This window comes from Ahaetulla prasina, chromosome 2 (assembly GCF_028640845.1).
Source record: "Ahaetulla prasina isolate Xishuangbanna chromosome 2, ASM2864084v1, whole genome shotgun sequence".
In the NCBI taxonomy this organism is placed as follows: Eukaryota; Metazoa; Chordata; class Lepidosauria; order Squamata; family Colubridae; genus Ahaetulla; species Ahaetulla prasina.
In genome coordinates, this window is record NC_080540.1 from 205774651 (window position 1) to 205787998 (window position 13348).

The 13348-nt window shown below is 43.1% G+C and overlaps 1 protein-coding gene across 2 annotated transcripts in view; it reads left to right on the forward strand.

Annotated features, from left to right (window-relative positions):
- Positions 1-10823: 10823 nt before the first annotated feature.
- TMEM38B (transmembrane protein 38B) overlaps positions 10824-13348 on the forward strand; it is a 40465-nt gene continuing 37940 nt past the window's right edge. The window contains exon 1 of one of the 2 annotated variants that reach the window (XM_058169405.1): positions 10824-10963. Coding sequence is in view for 1 of the 2 variants with exons in the window: in XM_058169404.1 (XP_058025387.1) it covers positions 10847-10955 (109 nt within the window). In the remaining variant the exon portion in view is untranslated. The remainder of the gene's footprint in view (positions 10964-13348) is intronic. The other variant, XM_058169404.1, reaches the window with a different exon arrangement.

The following is a 13348-nucleotide window of genomic DNA, read 5'->3' on the forward strand; positions in this document are numbered from 1 at the left end:
GGCATCTGGATGATTTCTCTCTGGGAATGATTCTTTGTTGGATTTCTTCGCTGATGGGGAGGCTTTTATTTTGGATCTAGTGGTTTTTCTAGGTAGGTGGTGGGGTCTGTTTTAGGGGCTTGTATGCAGGGTCTTGGAGTAGGTTGGTTAATTTGGTTTGGTAGTCAGATGTGTTCATAACCACCGTGGCGTTCCCTTGTCTGCTGGTAGGATTATTATGCTGGTATCTTTTTCAGGTTAAGTAGTGCTGTCTGTTCCTCTTTGGGTAAGTTGCTTTTGGGTGGCTTGCTGCTGCAGAGGATGTTGGTGATTTGAGTCTGATTTTGTTAGCGTCATCGGGGTTGATTTTGGTCAGGCTGGTTTCAACTCCGCATATAATGGTCTCAGTGGGGATGTATTTGGGAGTGACTGCAAAGTTGAATCCTTTGGAAAGGACATCGGTTTCAGCTTTGGTGAGGGTCCTATCTGAGATGTTATGCACTGTTTGTTTCATGTGTTGCTGTGTGTGTGGAGGGTTTGTTTCTGGCGTTCTTGTAGTCTTGAGTTTGTTGGTGTGTGTGTCCGTCTTGTGGGTGGTCTGTGTTTGGCTCTCAGGCGGCAAGTTGTTTTGGATTTGTCCCAAAGTGCAGGGTGGATCTTGTTGCTGAGTTTGAGGTGAAGTGTGAGGAGATCTTTGTTGATTTGATCTAGGAGGAATCTTTTTGTGTGAAGTTCATTTCTGATTAGGGCCAATTCTGTTCTTTTTAGGATGCGTTTGGCGGCTGCAGAGTTGGAGTGGAATTTCAATTGGAAGCATGTGGGGATTAAATTTTGATCTCGGCAGTTTCGTAGGAATGCAAGGTCACATAAAATGGAAGCTCTTTGGACTTCTAGTTTTTCATAGGTCCTGGTCAGATGGTGGATTTCCTCCCCGTAGAGGTGCAATATTTGTTTTCTGAGGTTTTCGCGGGTGTTTGTATGTAGGTCTTTGGTTATTCGGGTTTTCTCCCGCGTAAAATTGGAAGTGTCTTGGCGACGTTTCGACGAAGTCTCATTCGTCATCTTCAGGCTTCAGCTTCGTGCTTCTGGGAGCAATGTGTGATCGCAGCTGTTTCTTCCTTTTAACTGCTAGTGGGGATTTGAACTGATTGGGTGGGAGCTTGGCTGTGCTCTGATTGGATGGGGGGGGTTTTGTGCTCTGATTGGCTGGGGGTGTGTCCTGTGTTGGTGGGGGCTTGTTTGTGCTCAGTTTAGTCTGTGTTGCAGGGGGATTTGAGCTGGTGAGCTGCATAGCTGTTGTTTGGCTTTGTGGTCGTGCTACATCTTCATAGTGGGTGTCAGTCTGCTGCATGTATGGATTGGAGGGGTTTGAAATGGCTAATGTTGCAGCTGCGGTCTGGCTTCTGGTCCTTGGTCGTGCTTCATGATCAGTGTGGGTTTGGGTCTGCTTTCTGGGTGGATGTGGTGGTGACATCCTGTGTGGACCTCGTGAGTGTGGGTCTGGTGTCATTCCTCGTGTTAGGGACTCGTTTGTCAATAAGGCGGGTTTCCAAATGGCTGGTAGGCGGAGGTGTCATCTCGTTTGTTCATGTTGTGGGCGTTTTCTATCTCAATGGCTTCTCTGATTATTCTGTTGTTAAAGTGTTCAGTTTTGGCGATAGTTCTGGTCTTTTTAAAGTCAATATCGTGTCCTGTGACTTTAAAGTGTTGGACCAGGGAAAGTTGGTTCCTCTTTTTGAATGAGTTCTTGTGTTCTTCAATGCGTGCACTTATTCTTCTGTTGGTTTGTCCAATGTATGTGGTGGGGCAGGCGGTGCATGGGATTTCATATACTCCTTGATTTTCTAACTCAAATTTGTCTTTGGGGTTTCTTAGGATGGTGGATATTTTTGGTTTGTGCAGAATGCTGTCTTGATGTTATGTTTGTGGAGGATCTTGCTGATTCTGTCTGTGGTGCCTTTTATATATGGGAGGAGGGCTGTGCCATTTTCTTGCTCTCTGTCTTGGGTTTTAGTGGGGGGTTCTTTTTGGATTAGTTTGGTAATCTTATTTCTCTGGAATCCATTGGATGTTAGTACGTTTGTGAGAGTGTGTAGTTCGGTTTTAGGTGTTGTTCGTCAGCTAAGCATTTTGTTCTAGAGATGAGTGTCTTGGCTCTGAGTTGATCTGTGCTGGGTGGTGGTGTGAGTGCATGCAGATAGCGGTTTGTGTGTGTTTTCTTCTGGTAGATGGTGTGTCCTAGGGAGCCATTGGGTTTCTTGTAGACTAAGACATCTAGGAAGGGAAGTTGGTTGTTAACTTCTGTTTCCATGGTGAACTGTATTTTGGGGTGTAGGCTATTGAGGTGTGTGAGGAAGTTTTCAAGTTTTTCTTTCCCGTGTGGCCAGATTATGAAGGTGTCGTCTACGTATCTGAGCCAGAGTTTGGGTTTGTGATCAGATTTTCTAGTGCTTGGGTTTCAAAGTGTTCCATGTAGAGGTTGGCAATGACAGGTGAGAGGGTGATCCCATGGGTGCGCCTTCTATTTGTTTGTATTTTTGTCCGTTATAGATGAAGTATGTGTTGGATAGGCAGTGGTTGGTCAGATCTAGGATGTGCTTGGGGGTTATATTTGTTTTGGATAGCTGTCAAGGCTTCTTTGATTGGCACTTGGGTGAAGAGGATATGACATCAAAGCTCACGAGTAGGTCGCTGGGCTGTAAGTTTTGTTTCTTTATGATCTCTATGAACTGGAATGAGTTTTTACGTGTGAGGCGATGGATTCTGCATAGGGCTGTAGTTGTTTGGCGAGAAATTTGGCTAGGTTTTGTAGAGGTGAGCCTATGGAGCTGACTATGGGTTTTAGTGGGGGGTTCTTTTTGGATTAGTTTGGTAATCTTATTTCTCTGGAATCCATTGGATGTTAGTACGTTTGTGAGAGTGTGTAGTTCGGTTTTTAGGTGTTGTTCATCTGCTAAGCATTTTGTTCTAGAGATGAGTGTCTTGGCTACGGAGTTGATCTGTGCTGGGTGGTGGTGTGAGAGTGCATGCAGATAGCGGTTTGTGTGTGTTTTCTTCTGGTAGATGGTGTGTCCTAGGGAGCCATTGGGTTTCTTGTAGACTAAGACATCTAGGAAGGGAAGTTGGTTGTTAACTTCTGTTTCCATGGTGAACTGTATTTTGGGGTGTAGGCTATTGAGGTGTGTGAGGAAGTTTTCAAGTTTTTCTTTCCCGTGTGGCCAGATTATGAAGGTGTCGTCTACGTATCTGAGCCAGAGTTTGGGTTTGTGATCAGATTTTTCTAGTGCTTGGGTTTCAAAGTGTTCCATGTAGAGGTTGGCAATGACAGGTGAGAGGGTGATCCCATGGGTGCGCCTTCTATTTGTTTGTATTTTTGTCCGTTATAGATGAAGTATGTGTTGGATAGGCAGTGGTTGGTCAGATCTAGGATGTGCTTGGGGGTTATATTTGTTTTGGATAGCTGTCAAGGCTTCTTTGATTGGCACTTGGGTGAAGAGGATATGACATCAAAGCTCACGAGTAGGTCGCTGGGCTGTAAGTTTTTTCTTTATGATCTCTATGAACTGGACTGAGTTTTTACGTGTGAGGCGATGGATTCTGCATAGGGCTGTAGTTGTTTGGCGAGAAATTTGGCTAGGTTTTGTAGAGGTGAGCCTATGGAGCTGACTATGGGTCTGAGTGGGGTTCCTTCTTTGTGTATCTTGGGAGGCCGTGAGCTTAGGGCATCTGGATGATTTCTCTCTGGGAATGATTCTTTGTTGGATTTCTTCGCTGATGGGGAGGCTTTTATTTTGGATCTAGTGGTTTTTCTAGGTAGGTGGTGGGGTCTGTTTTTAGGGGCTTGTATGCAGGGTCTTGGAGTAGGTTGGTTAATTTGGTTTGGTAGTCAGATGTGTTCATAACCACCGTGGCGTTCCCCTTGTCTGCTGGTAGGATTATTATGCTGGTGTCTTTTTTCAGGTTAAGTAGTGCTGTCTGTTCCTCTTTGGGTAAGTTGCTTTTGGGTGGCTTGCTGCTACAGAGGATGTTGGTGATTTGAGTCTGATTTTGTTAGCGTCATCGGGGTTGATTTTGGTCAGGCTGGTTTCAACTCCGCATATAATGGTCTCAGTGGGGATGTATTTGGGAGTGACTGCAAAGTTGAATCCTTTGGAAAGGACATCGGTTTCAGCTTTGGTGAGGATCCTATCTGAGATGTTATGCACTGTTTGTTTCATGTGTGGCTGTGAGGGTGGAGGGTTTGTTTCTGGCGTTCTTGTAGTCTTGGAGTTTGTTGGTGTGTGTGTCCGTCTTGTGGGTGGTCTGTGTTTGGCTCTCAGGCGGCGAGTTGTTTTGGATTTGTCCCAAAGTGCAGGGTGGATCTTGTTGCTGAGTTTGAGGTGAAGTGTGAGGAGATCTTTGTTGATTTGATCTAGGAGGAATCTTTTGTGTGAAGTTCATTTCTGATTAGGGCCAATTCTGTTCTTTTTAGGATCGTTTGGTGGCTGCAGAGTTGGAGTGGAATTTCAATTGGAAGCATGTGGGGATTAAATTTTGATCTCGGCAGTTTCGTAGGAATGCAAGGTCACATAAAATGGAAGCTCTTTGGACTTCTAGTTTTTCATAGGTCCTGGTCAGATGGTGGATTTCCTCCCCGTAGAGGGGCAATATTTGTTTTCTGAGGTTTTCAGGTGTTTGTATGTAGGTCTTTGGTTATTCGGGTTTTCTCCCGTAAAATTGGAAGTGTCTTGGCGGCGTTTCTGAAGTCTCATTCGTCATCTTCAGGCTTCAGCTTCGTGCTTCTGGGAGCAATGTGTGATCGCAGCTGTTTCTTCCTTTTAACTGCTAGTGGGGATTTGAACTGATTGGGTGGGAGCTTGGCTGTGCTCTGATTGGGGGTGTGTCCTGTGTTGGTGGGGGCTTGTTTGTGCTCAGTTTAGTCTGTGTTGCAGGGGGATTTGAGCTGGTGAGCTGCATAGCTGTTGTTTGGCTTTGTGGTCGTGCTACATCTTCATAGTGGGTGTCAGTCTGCTGCATGTATGGATTGGAGGGGTTTGAAATGGCTAATGTTGCAGCTGCGGTCTGGCTTCTGGTCCTTGGTCGTGCTTCATGATCAGTGTGGGTTTGGGTCTGCTTTCTGGGTGGATGTGCGGTGGTGACATCCTGTGTGGACCTCGTGAGTGTGGGTCTGGTGTCATTCCTCGTGTTAGGGACTCGTTTGTCAATAAGGGCGGGTTTCCAAATGGCTGGTAGGCGGGAGGTGTCATCTCGTTTGTTCATGTTGTGTGGGCGTTTTTCTATCTCAATGGCTTCTCTGATTATTCTGTTGTTAAAGTGTTCAGTTTTGGCGATAGTTCTGGTCTTTTTAAAGTCAATATCGTGTCCTGTGACTTTAAAGTGTTGGACCAGGGAAGAAGTTGGTTCCTCTTTTTTGAATGAGTTCTTGTGTTCTTCAATGCGTGCACTTATTCTTCTGTTAGTTTGTCCAATGTATGTGGTGGGGCAGGCGGTGCATGGGATTTCATATACTCCTTGATTTTCTAACTCAATTTTGTCTTTGGGGTTTCTTAGGATGGTGGATATTTTTTGGTTTGTGCAGAATGCTGTCTTGATGTTATGTTTGTGGAGGATCTTGCTGATTCTGTCTGTGGTGCCTTTTATATATGGGAGGAGGGCTGTGCCGTTTTCTTGCTCTCTGTCTTGGGTTTTAGTGGGGGGTTCTTTTTGGATTAGTTTGGTAATCTTATTTCTCTGGAATCCATTGGATGTTAGTACGTTTGTGAGAGTGTGTAGTTCGGTTTTTAGGTGTTGTTCGTCAGCTAAGCATTTTGTTCTAGAGATGAGTGTCTTGGCTACGGAGTTGATCTGTGCTGGGTGGTGGTGTGAGAGTGCATGCAGATAGCGGTTTGTGTGTGTTTTCTTCTGGTAGATGGTGTGTCCTAGGGAGCCATTGGGTTTCTTGTAGACTAAGACATCTAGGAAGGGAAGTTGGTTGTTAACTTCTGTTTCCATGGTGAACTGTATTTTGGGGTGTAGGCTATTGAGGTGTGTGAGGAAGTTTTCAAGTTTTCTTTCCGTGTGGCCAGATTATGAAGGTGTCGTCTACGTATCTGAGCCAGAGTTTGGGTTTGTGATCAGATTTTTCTAGTGCTTGGGTTTCAAAGTGTTCCATGTAGAGGTTGGCAATGACAGGTGAGAGGGTGATCCCATGGGTGCGCCTTCTATTTGTTTGTATTTTTGTCCGTTATAGATGAAGTATGTGTTGGATAGGCAGTGGTTGGTCAGATCTAGGATGTGCTTGGGGGGGTTATATTTGTTTTGGATAGCTGTCAAGGCTTCTTTGATTGGCACTTGGGTGAAGAGGGATATGACATCAAAGCTCACGAGTAGGTCGCTGGGCTGTAAGTTTTGTTTCTTTATGATCTCTATGAACTGGAATGAGTTTTTTACGTGTGAGGCGATGGATTCTGCATAGGGCTGTAGTTGTTTGGCGAGAAATTTGGCTAGGTTTTGTAGAGGTGAGCCTATGGAGCTGACTATGGGTCTGAGTGGGGTTCCTTCTTTGTGTATCTTGGGGAGGCCGTAGAGCTTAGGGCATCTGGATGATTTCTCTCTGGGAATGATTCTTTGTTGGATTTCTTCGCTGATGGGGGAGGCTTTTATTTTGGATCTAGTGGTTTTTTCTAGGTAGGTGGTGGGGTAGGTGGTGGGGTCTAACAAAATCAGACTCGAAATCACCAACATCCTCTGCAGCAGCAAGCCACCCAAAAGCAACTTACCCAAAGAGGAACAGACAGCACTACTTAACCTGAAAAAAGACACCAGCATAATAATCCTACCAGCAGACAAGGGGAACGCCACGGTGGTTATGAACACAGCTGACTACCAAACCAAATTAACCAACCTACTCCAAGACCCTGCATACAAGCCCCTAAAAACAGACCCCACCACCTACCTAGAAAAAACCACTAGATCCAAAATAAAAGCCTCCCCCATCAGCGAAGAAATCCAACAAAGAATCATTCCCAGAGAGAAATCATCCAGATGCCCTAAGCTCTGGCCTCCCAAGATACACAAAGACGGAACCCCACTCAGACCCATAGTCAGCTCCATAGGCTCACCTCTACAAAACCTAGCCAAATTTCTCGCCAAACAACTACAGCCCTATGCAGAATCCATCGCCTCACACGTAAAAAACTCATTCCAGTTCATAGAGATCATAAAGAAACAAAACTTACAGCCCAGCGACCTACTCGTGAGCTTTGATGTCATATCCCTCTTCACCCAAGTGCCAATCAAAGAAGCCTTGACAGCTATCCAAAACAAATATAACCCCCCCAAGCACATCCTAGATCTGACCAACCACTGCCTATCCAACACATACTTCATCTATAACGGACAAAAATACAAACAAATAGAAGGCGCACCCATGGGATCACCCCTCTCACCTGTCATTGCCAACCTCTACATGGAACACTTTGAAACCCAAGCACTAGAAAAACCTGATCACAAACCCAAACTCTGGCTCAGATACGTAGACGACACCTTCATAATCTGGCCACACGGGAAAGAAAAACTTGAAAACTTCCTCACACACCTCAATAGCCTACACCCCAAAATACAGTTCACCATGGAAACAGAAGTTAACAACCAACTTCCTTCCTAGATGTCTTAGTCTACAAGAAACCAATGGCTCCCTAGGACACACCATCTACCAGAAGAAAACACACACAAACCGCTATCTGCATGCACTCTCACACCACCACCAGCACAGATCAACTCCGTAGCCAAGACACTCATCTCTAGAACAAAATGCTTAGCTGACGAACAACACCTAAAACCGAACTACACACTCTCACAAACGTACTAACATCCAATGGATTCCAGAGAAATAAGATTACCAAACTAATCCAAAAGAACCCCCACTAAAACCCAAGACAGAGAGCAAGAAAATGGCACAGCCCTCCTCCCATATATAAAAGGCACCACAGACAGAATCAGCAAGATCCTCCACAAACATAACATCAAGACAGCATTCTGCACAAACCAAAAATATCCACCATCCTAAGAAACCCCAAAGACAAAATTGAGTTAGAAAATCAAGGAGTATATGAAATCCCATGCACCGCCTGCCCACATACATTGGACAAACCAACAGAAGAATAAGTGCGCATTGAAGAACACAAGAACTCATTCAAAAGAGGAACCAACTTCTTCCTGGTCCAACACTTTAAAGTCACAGGACACGATATTGACTTTAAAAGACCAGAACTATCGCCAAAACTGAACACTTTAACAACAGAATAATCAGAGAAGCCATTGAGATAAACGCCCACACAGCATGAACAAGCGAGATGATACCTCCGCCTACCAGCCATTTGGAAACCTGCCCTTATTGACAAGCGAGTCCCTAACACGAGGAATGACACCAGACCCACACTCACGAGGTCCACACAGGATGTCACCACCACACATCCACCCAGAAAGCAGACCCAAACCCACACTGATCATGAAGCACGACCAAGGACCAGAAGCCAGACCGCAGCTGCAACATTAGCCATTTCAAACCCTCCAATCCATACATGCAGCAGACTGACACCCACTATGAAGATGTAGCACGACCACAAAGCCAAACAACAGCTATGCAGCTCACCAGCTCAAATCCCCCTGCAACACAGACTAAACTGAGCACAAACAAGCCCCCACCAACACAGGACACACCCCAGCCAATCAGAGCACAAACCCCCATCCAATCAGAGCACAGCCAAGCTCCCACCCAATCAGTTCAAACCCCACTAGCAGTTAAAAGGAAGAAACAGCTGCGATCACACATTGCTCCCAGAAGCACGAAGCTGAAGCCTGAAGATGACGAATGAGACTTAAACGTCCAAAGACACTTCCAATTTCTGGGAGAAAACCCGAATAACCAAAGACCTACATACAAACACCTGAAAACCTCAGAAAATATATATATATATATATATATATATATATATATATATATATATATATATATATATATATATATATATATATATATATATATATATATATATATATATATGAAGAAACAACAGGATAGGAATGGTAGGCACGTTTGTGTTCTTATGCACGCCCCTTAGAGTCTTCTTAAAAATGTGGTGAGGTCAACAGTGAATAGATTTTGAATAAAGCTTTTGGGGTTATGAGAAGAGACCACAAAGTCAGGTAATGTATTCCAAGCATAGATAATTCTGTTACAGAAATCGTGTTTTCTGCAATCTAAACTGGTGCTGTTGACATTAAGTTTAAATCTGTTGGTAGCTCTTGTGTTATTGTAGTTGAAACTGAAGTAGTCATTGGCAGGAAGGACATTACAACGGATGATTCTATGAGCTAAACCCAGGTCCTGTTGAAGGCGACGAAGTTCCAAATTTTCTAGACCCAGGATATCAAGTCTGGTGGAATAAGGTATTTTATTGGTTATGGAGGAGTGGAGAACTCTTCTCGTAAAATACCTTTGGACACGCTCAACTGTATTGATATCAGATATATGGTATGGGTTCCAGACAGGCGAGCAGTAATCCAGAATTGGCCTAGCAAATGTTTTATATGCTCTGGTCAGTAGCGTGGTGTTTTTGGAAAAGAAGCTACGTAGAATTAAGTTAACAACTTTTAGAGCCTTTTTTGCTATATAGTTGCAGTGGGCTTTGGAACTTAGATCGTTAGATCTAAAAACTCCAAGGTCTTTGACAGGGTGGGGGTCATCTGTGAGGTAATGTCCATCAAGCATGTACTTAGTGATTGGGTTTTTTCTTCCAATATGTAGGACTGAGCATTTGCTGGTTGAGATTCGTAGTTGCCAAATTTTAGACCAAGCGGTTAGATGATCAAGGTCTTTTTGAATTGTAGATGTATTGTCAGTGGTGTTAAAAAGTTTGACATCATCAGCAAAGAGTACACAGTCACTTGAGATATGATCACAAACACCATTTATGTATACTATAGAGTTGGTCCAAGAATGCTACCTTGAGGAACACCACTCTTGACAGGAACAGGATTTGATAGAGCACTACCAACCTTAACCACTTGTTGTCTGTTCCACAGAAAAGCAGATATCCAATTGTGTAAGGGTCCTGAAATGCCATAGGATTTTAATTTTAGGAGAAGTTTATCATGTACTATTATCATCTAGGTTGTTTCTCCCTTTGATTAGTTTCCATCCATTGTTTCTTGTCTTGCCTTCTGGTGCTTTGGAAAAAATAGGTTGACCGGAGAAGTCTGTAATGCCCTGAATAGGGAGGGGAAGGGACCTTTTTATATGGTGTAACTAATCTCTAAAATATACGGTTATTATTATAACTTTCGCTCTCTTTATCTCGAATTTGCGATATTCACTTAATTTCCAAGACGGTGATAGGCTGAACCTACACCCGGCGGTTGGTAACTACTGTTGCTGTTGCTCAGGGATCTCAAAGAGACGCGCTTCCACCGATTACTGCAGCGTAGCCCAAAATACGCGCTCCTGCTATCGGCAAACCACTAACCCTCAGTAATTCTGTGTTCTCGGCCCGCCTTACAAAGCTCAGCCAATCGCCTTTCAGTCCTGGACGATGTTAGATTCGAGCCGAACCAATCATTCCTCCGCTCGTGGGCGCGAGTTTCTTTCTTCCGCCCTCCCTACTGACGGCGGTTTGGCCTAAGATCGAAGATGGGGCGGATTTTTAATTTTCCTTGGCCCCATTCTCGCGCGCGGCTATAGGCGGTGAAAGAACAGGGAGGGCGTTAGAGTCCCCTCTTAACCCCGCCTTATTTGAAATTGGCCCCGCCCCCTTCTCGTGCAAGTTTACCTCCGCGTTTTCGCTCGCCGCTTGACAAGATTGGCGCATGCGCATCAGGATCTGTCGCGATGGAGCTCTTGGGGGATTTGCCGCTGCGCTTCGCTCGTTTGCCCATGTTTCCCTTCTTTGACTTAGCGCATTACACCGCTTCCATCATGTCTCTGAAGGAGCAGCGGGGTGAGTGAGTAAGTAGGCCGAGGTCCGGAGTATACAACTTGTTTTTAGTCCTGGGGATTCCAGAAGGAGCAACCACAGCTCCTGAGCATGTTCAGAGTCAACAAGCATTCCTAAAGTGCGACCAAAGGGCTTACAACTCACCCTTGTTTAATACGAAGACTACTAGCTTATGCTGAAGCTTAGGTTATAACACATTTTCCCGATAAAATTAAACTTCCTATATTGGGTATTTGGAAGATTGCTTATTAGGATTGACAAAAATGGCTATTTTTACTTTTACACAGCATAATTAATGTATGAAGAATAGAATAGAATAGAATGGAATTTTTATTGGCCAAGTGTGGTTGGATACACAAGGAATTTGTCTTGGTGCATATGCTCTCAGTGTACATAAAAAAAAAGATACGTTCATCAAGAATCATAAGGTACAATTCTTACTGATAGTCATAGGGTACAAATTTAACACTTAATGATAGTTCTAGGCTACAAATAAGCAAATTGGGCTCCATGAGATTTATTGAGGAATCATCATGTAGAAAACCTCTTTGGGTATTCCGTAACTTTCGCAGTTTTACAAAGGTTCAAATTATAATTCTAATAAAATTATAATAAAACATTCTTTTTAATGCATATTAGTGCATCAATACGGTCCTCAATTTTTTAAAAGGGATCATCAACTGCTTCAGAAAACAAGTTTTTGATGTTGAGAGGACCTCAGTAATATAGGCGATATATTTGGATCACAAATAATTTCATAATATCTATCAGTCAATGGCTTAGCTGGAAGGATTTTATTTTATTGTACAGTGTCATGTTTTCTTGATAACAAAACTTCACATAAATTTTGCAAGCTATTAACTGTTTATTTGAATGTTTTTTAAAAAGAAGGATTAGAAGATCTACAACGATTAGCCAACAGTGTTAGATAGAAATTAACTTGTGTAGGTTCAGTAGAAAGTAAATGGCTTACCAGAGGTACTCGATGTTACTTTTAGAAGCAGAATATTGGCAAGAGAGATTTTTGGCCAACTTGGTGGAGTTCTTTTTATGTAACATCCACTAGGAACTAATCTGTGAGATAATTTTCTATTTTTAATGCATTAGCTTCAATTTTTTAGCAGAATGACAAGGTAACTTTGTGTACTATCAGAAGATAGCAAACTTGAGGGAGTTATTTCATATGAATATTATACACATATATACATATACACATTTTCTATCTATCTATCTATCTATCTATCTATCTATCTATCTATCTATCTATCTGTCTATCTGTCTGCCTGCCTGCCTGCCTGCCTGCCTGCCTGCCTGCCTGCCTGCCTGCCTGCCTACCAGGGACGCGGTGGTTCAGGGGCTAGGACGTTGAGCTTGTTGATCAAAAGATCGGCAGCTTGGCGGTTCGAATCCCTAGTGCTGCCGTGTAACGGGGTGAGCTCCCGTTACTTGTCCCAGCTTCTGCCAACCTAGCAGTTTCGAAAGCATGTAAAAATGCAAGTAGAAAAAATAGGGACCACCTTTTGGTGGGCAGTGTTCCGTGCGCCTTTAGCATTGAGTCATGCCGGCCACATGACCACGGAGACGTCTTCGGACAGCGCTGGTTCTTCGGCTTTGAAATGGATATGAGCACCACCCCCTAGAGTCGGCAATGACTAGCACGTATGTGCAAGGGGAACCTTTACCTTTCTTTCTATCTATCTATCTATCTATCTATCTATCTATCTATCTATCTATCTATCTATCTATCATATCTTTTGTTGTTTTGAAGAACTGAGCTTGTTCTTTTTTCCCTCTTCCATTCCATTCTTACTTTGAGATTGTGAGCTTGCTAATTTTAACATGAGTGACATTTCTTTCAAAGACAATATTTGGAAAGTGGAATCTGATGTGATCAGATAAATAAAAACATAAAAATTGGGGGTTGTTTGTGTGTCTAGTGTTAGCAGGAATATGAGAATATTTGGGAGTGATGGGTTCAGACTGCTATATATAATATTCTTCCTCCCATCCCCACTGAAAATTACTTTAAGCTTCCGAGTTCAAACTTCTGATTGGATTTTCAGAAATGATTTTCTGGGTTAGGGTTTGCTACATTTAAACCTAACAAGTAAGTATTATTTTTATTTTAAAATTTAAAATTATAATATTTAAGGTTGCAAGGATATAAAAAGTAACAATTGTTTTACTAGTAACTTAAATTTAATACTAATGTGACATTTTAATGTCCATCTTAGGCATGAAAGCCAGGTGGATGATTTTGGGCCAGTCATTCTCTCTCAGCCCAACTCACCTTCACAGGGTTGTTGTTGTGTAGAAAATAGGAGGAGAAGTATTACGTATGTTCACTACTTTGAGTTATTTATAAAAATGAAGGTGGGATTAAAAAAAATCTTTAA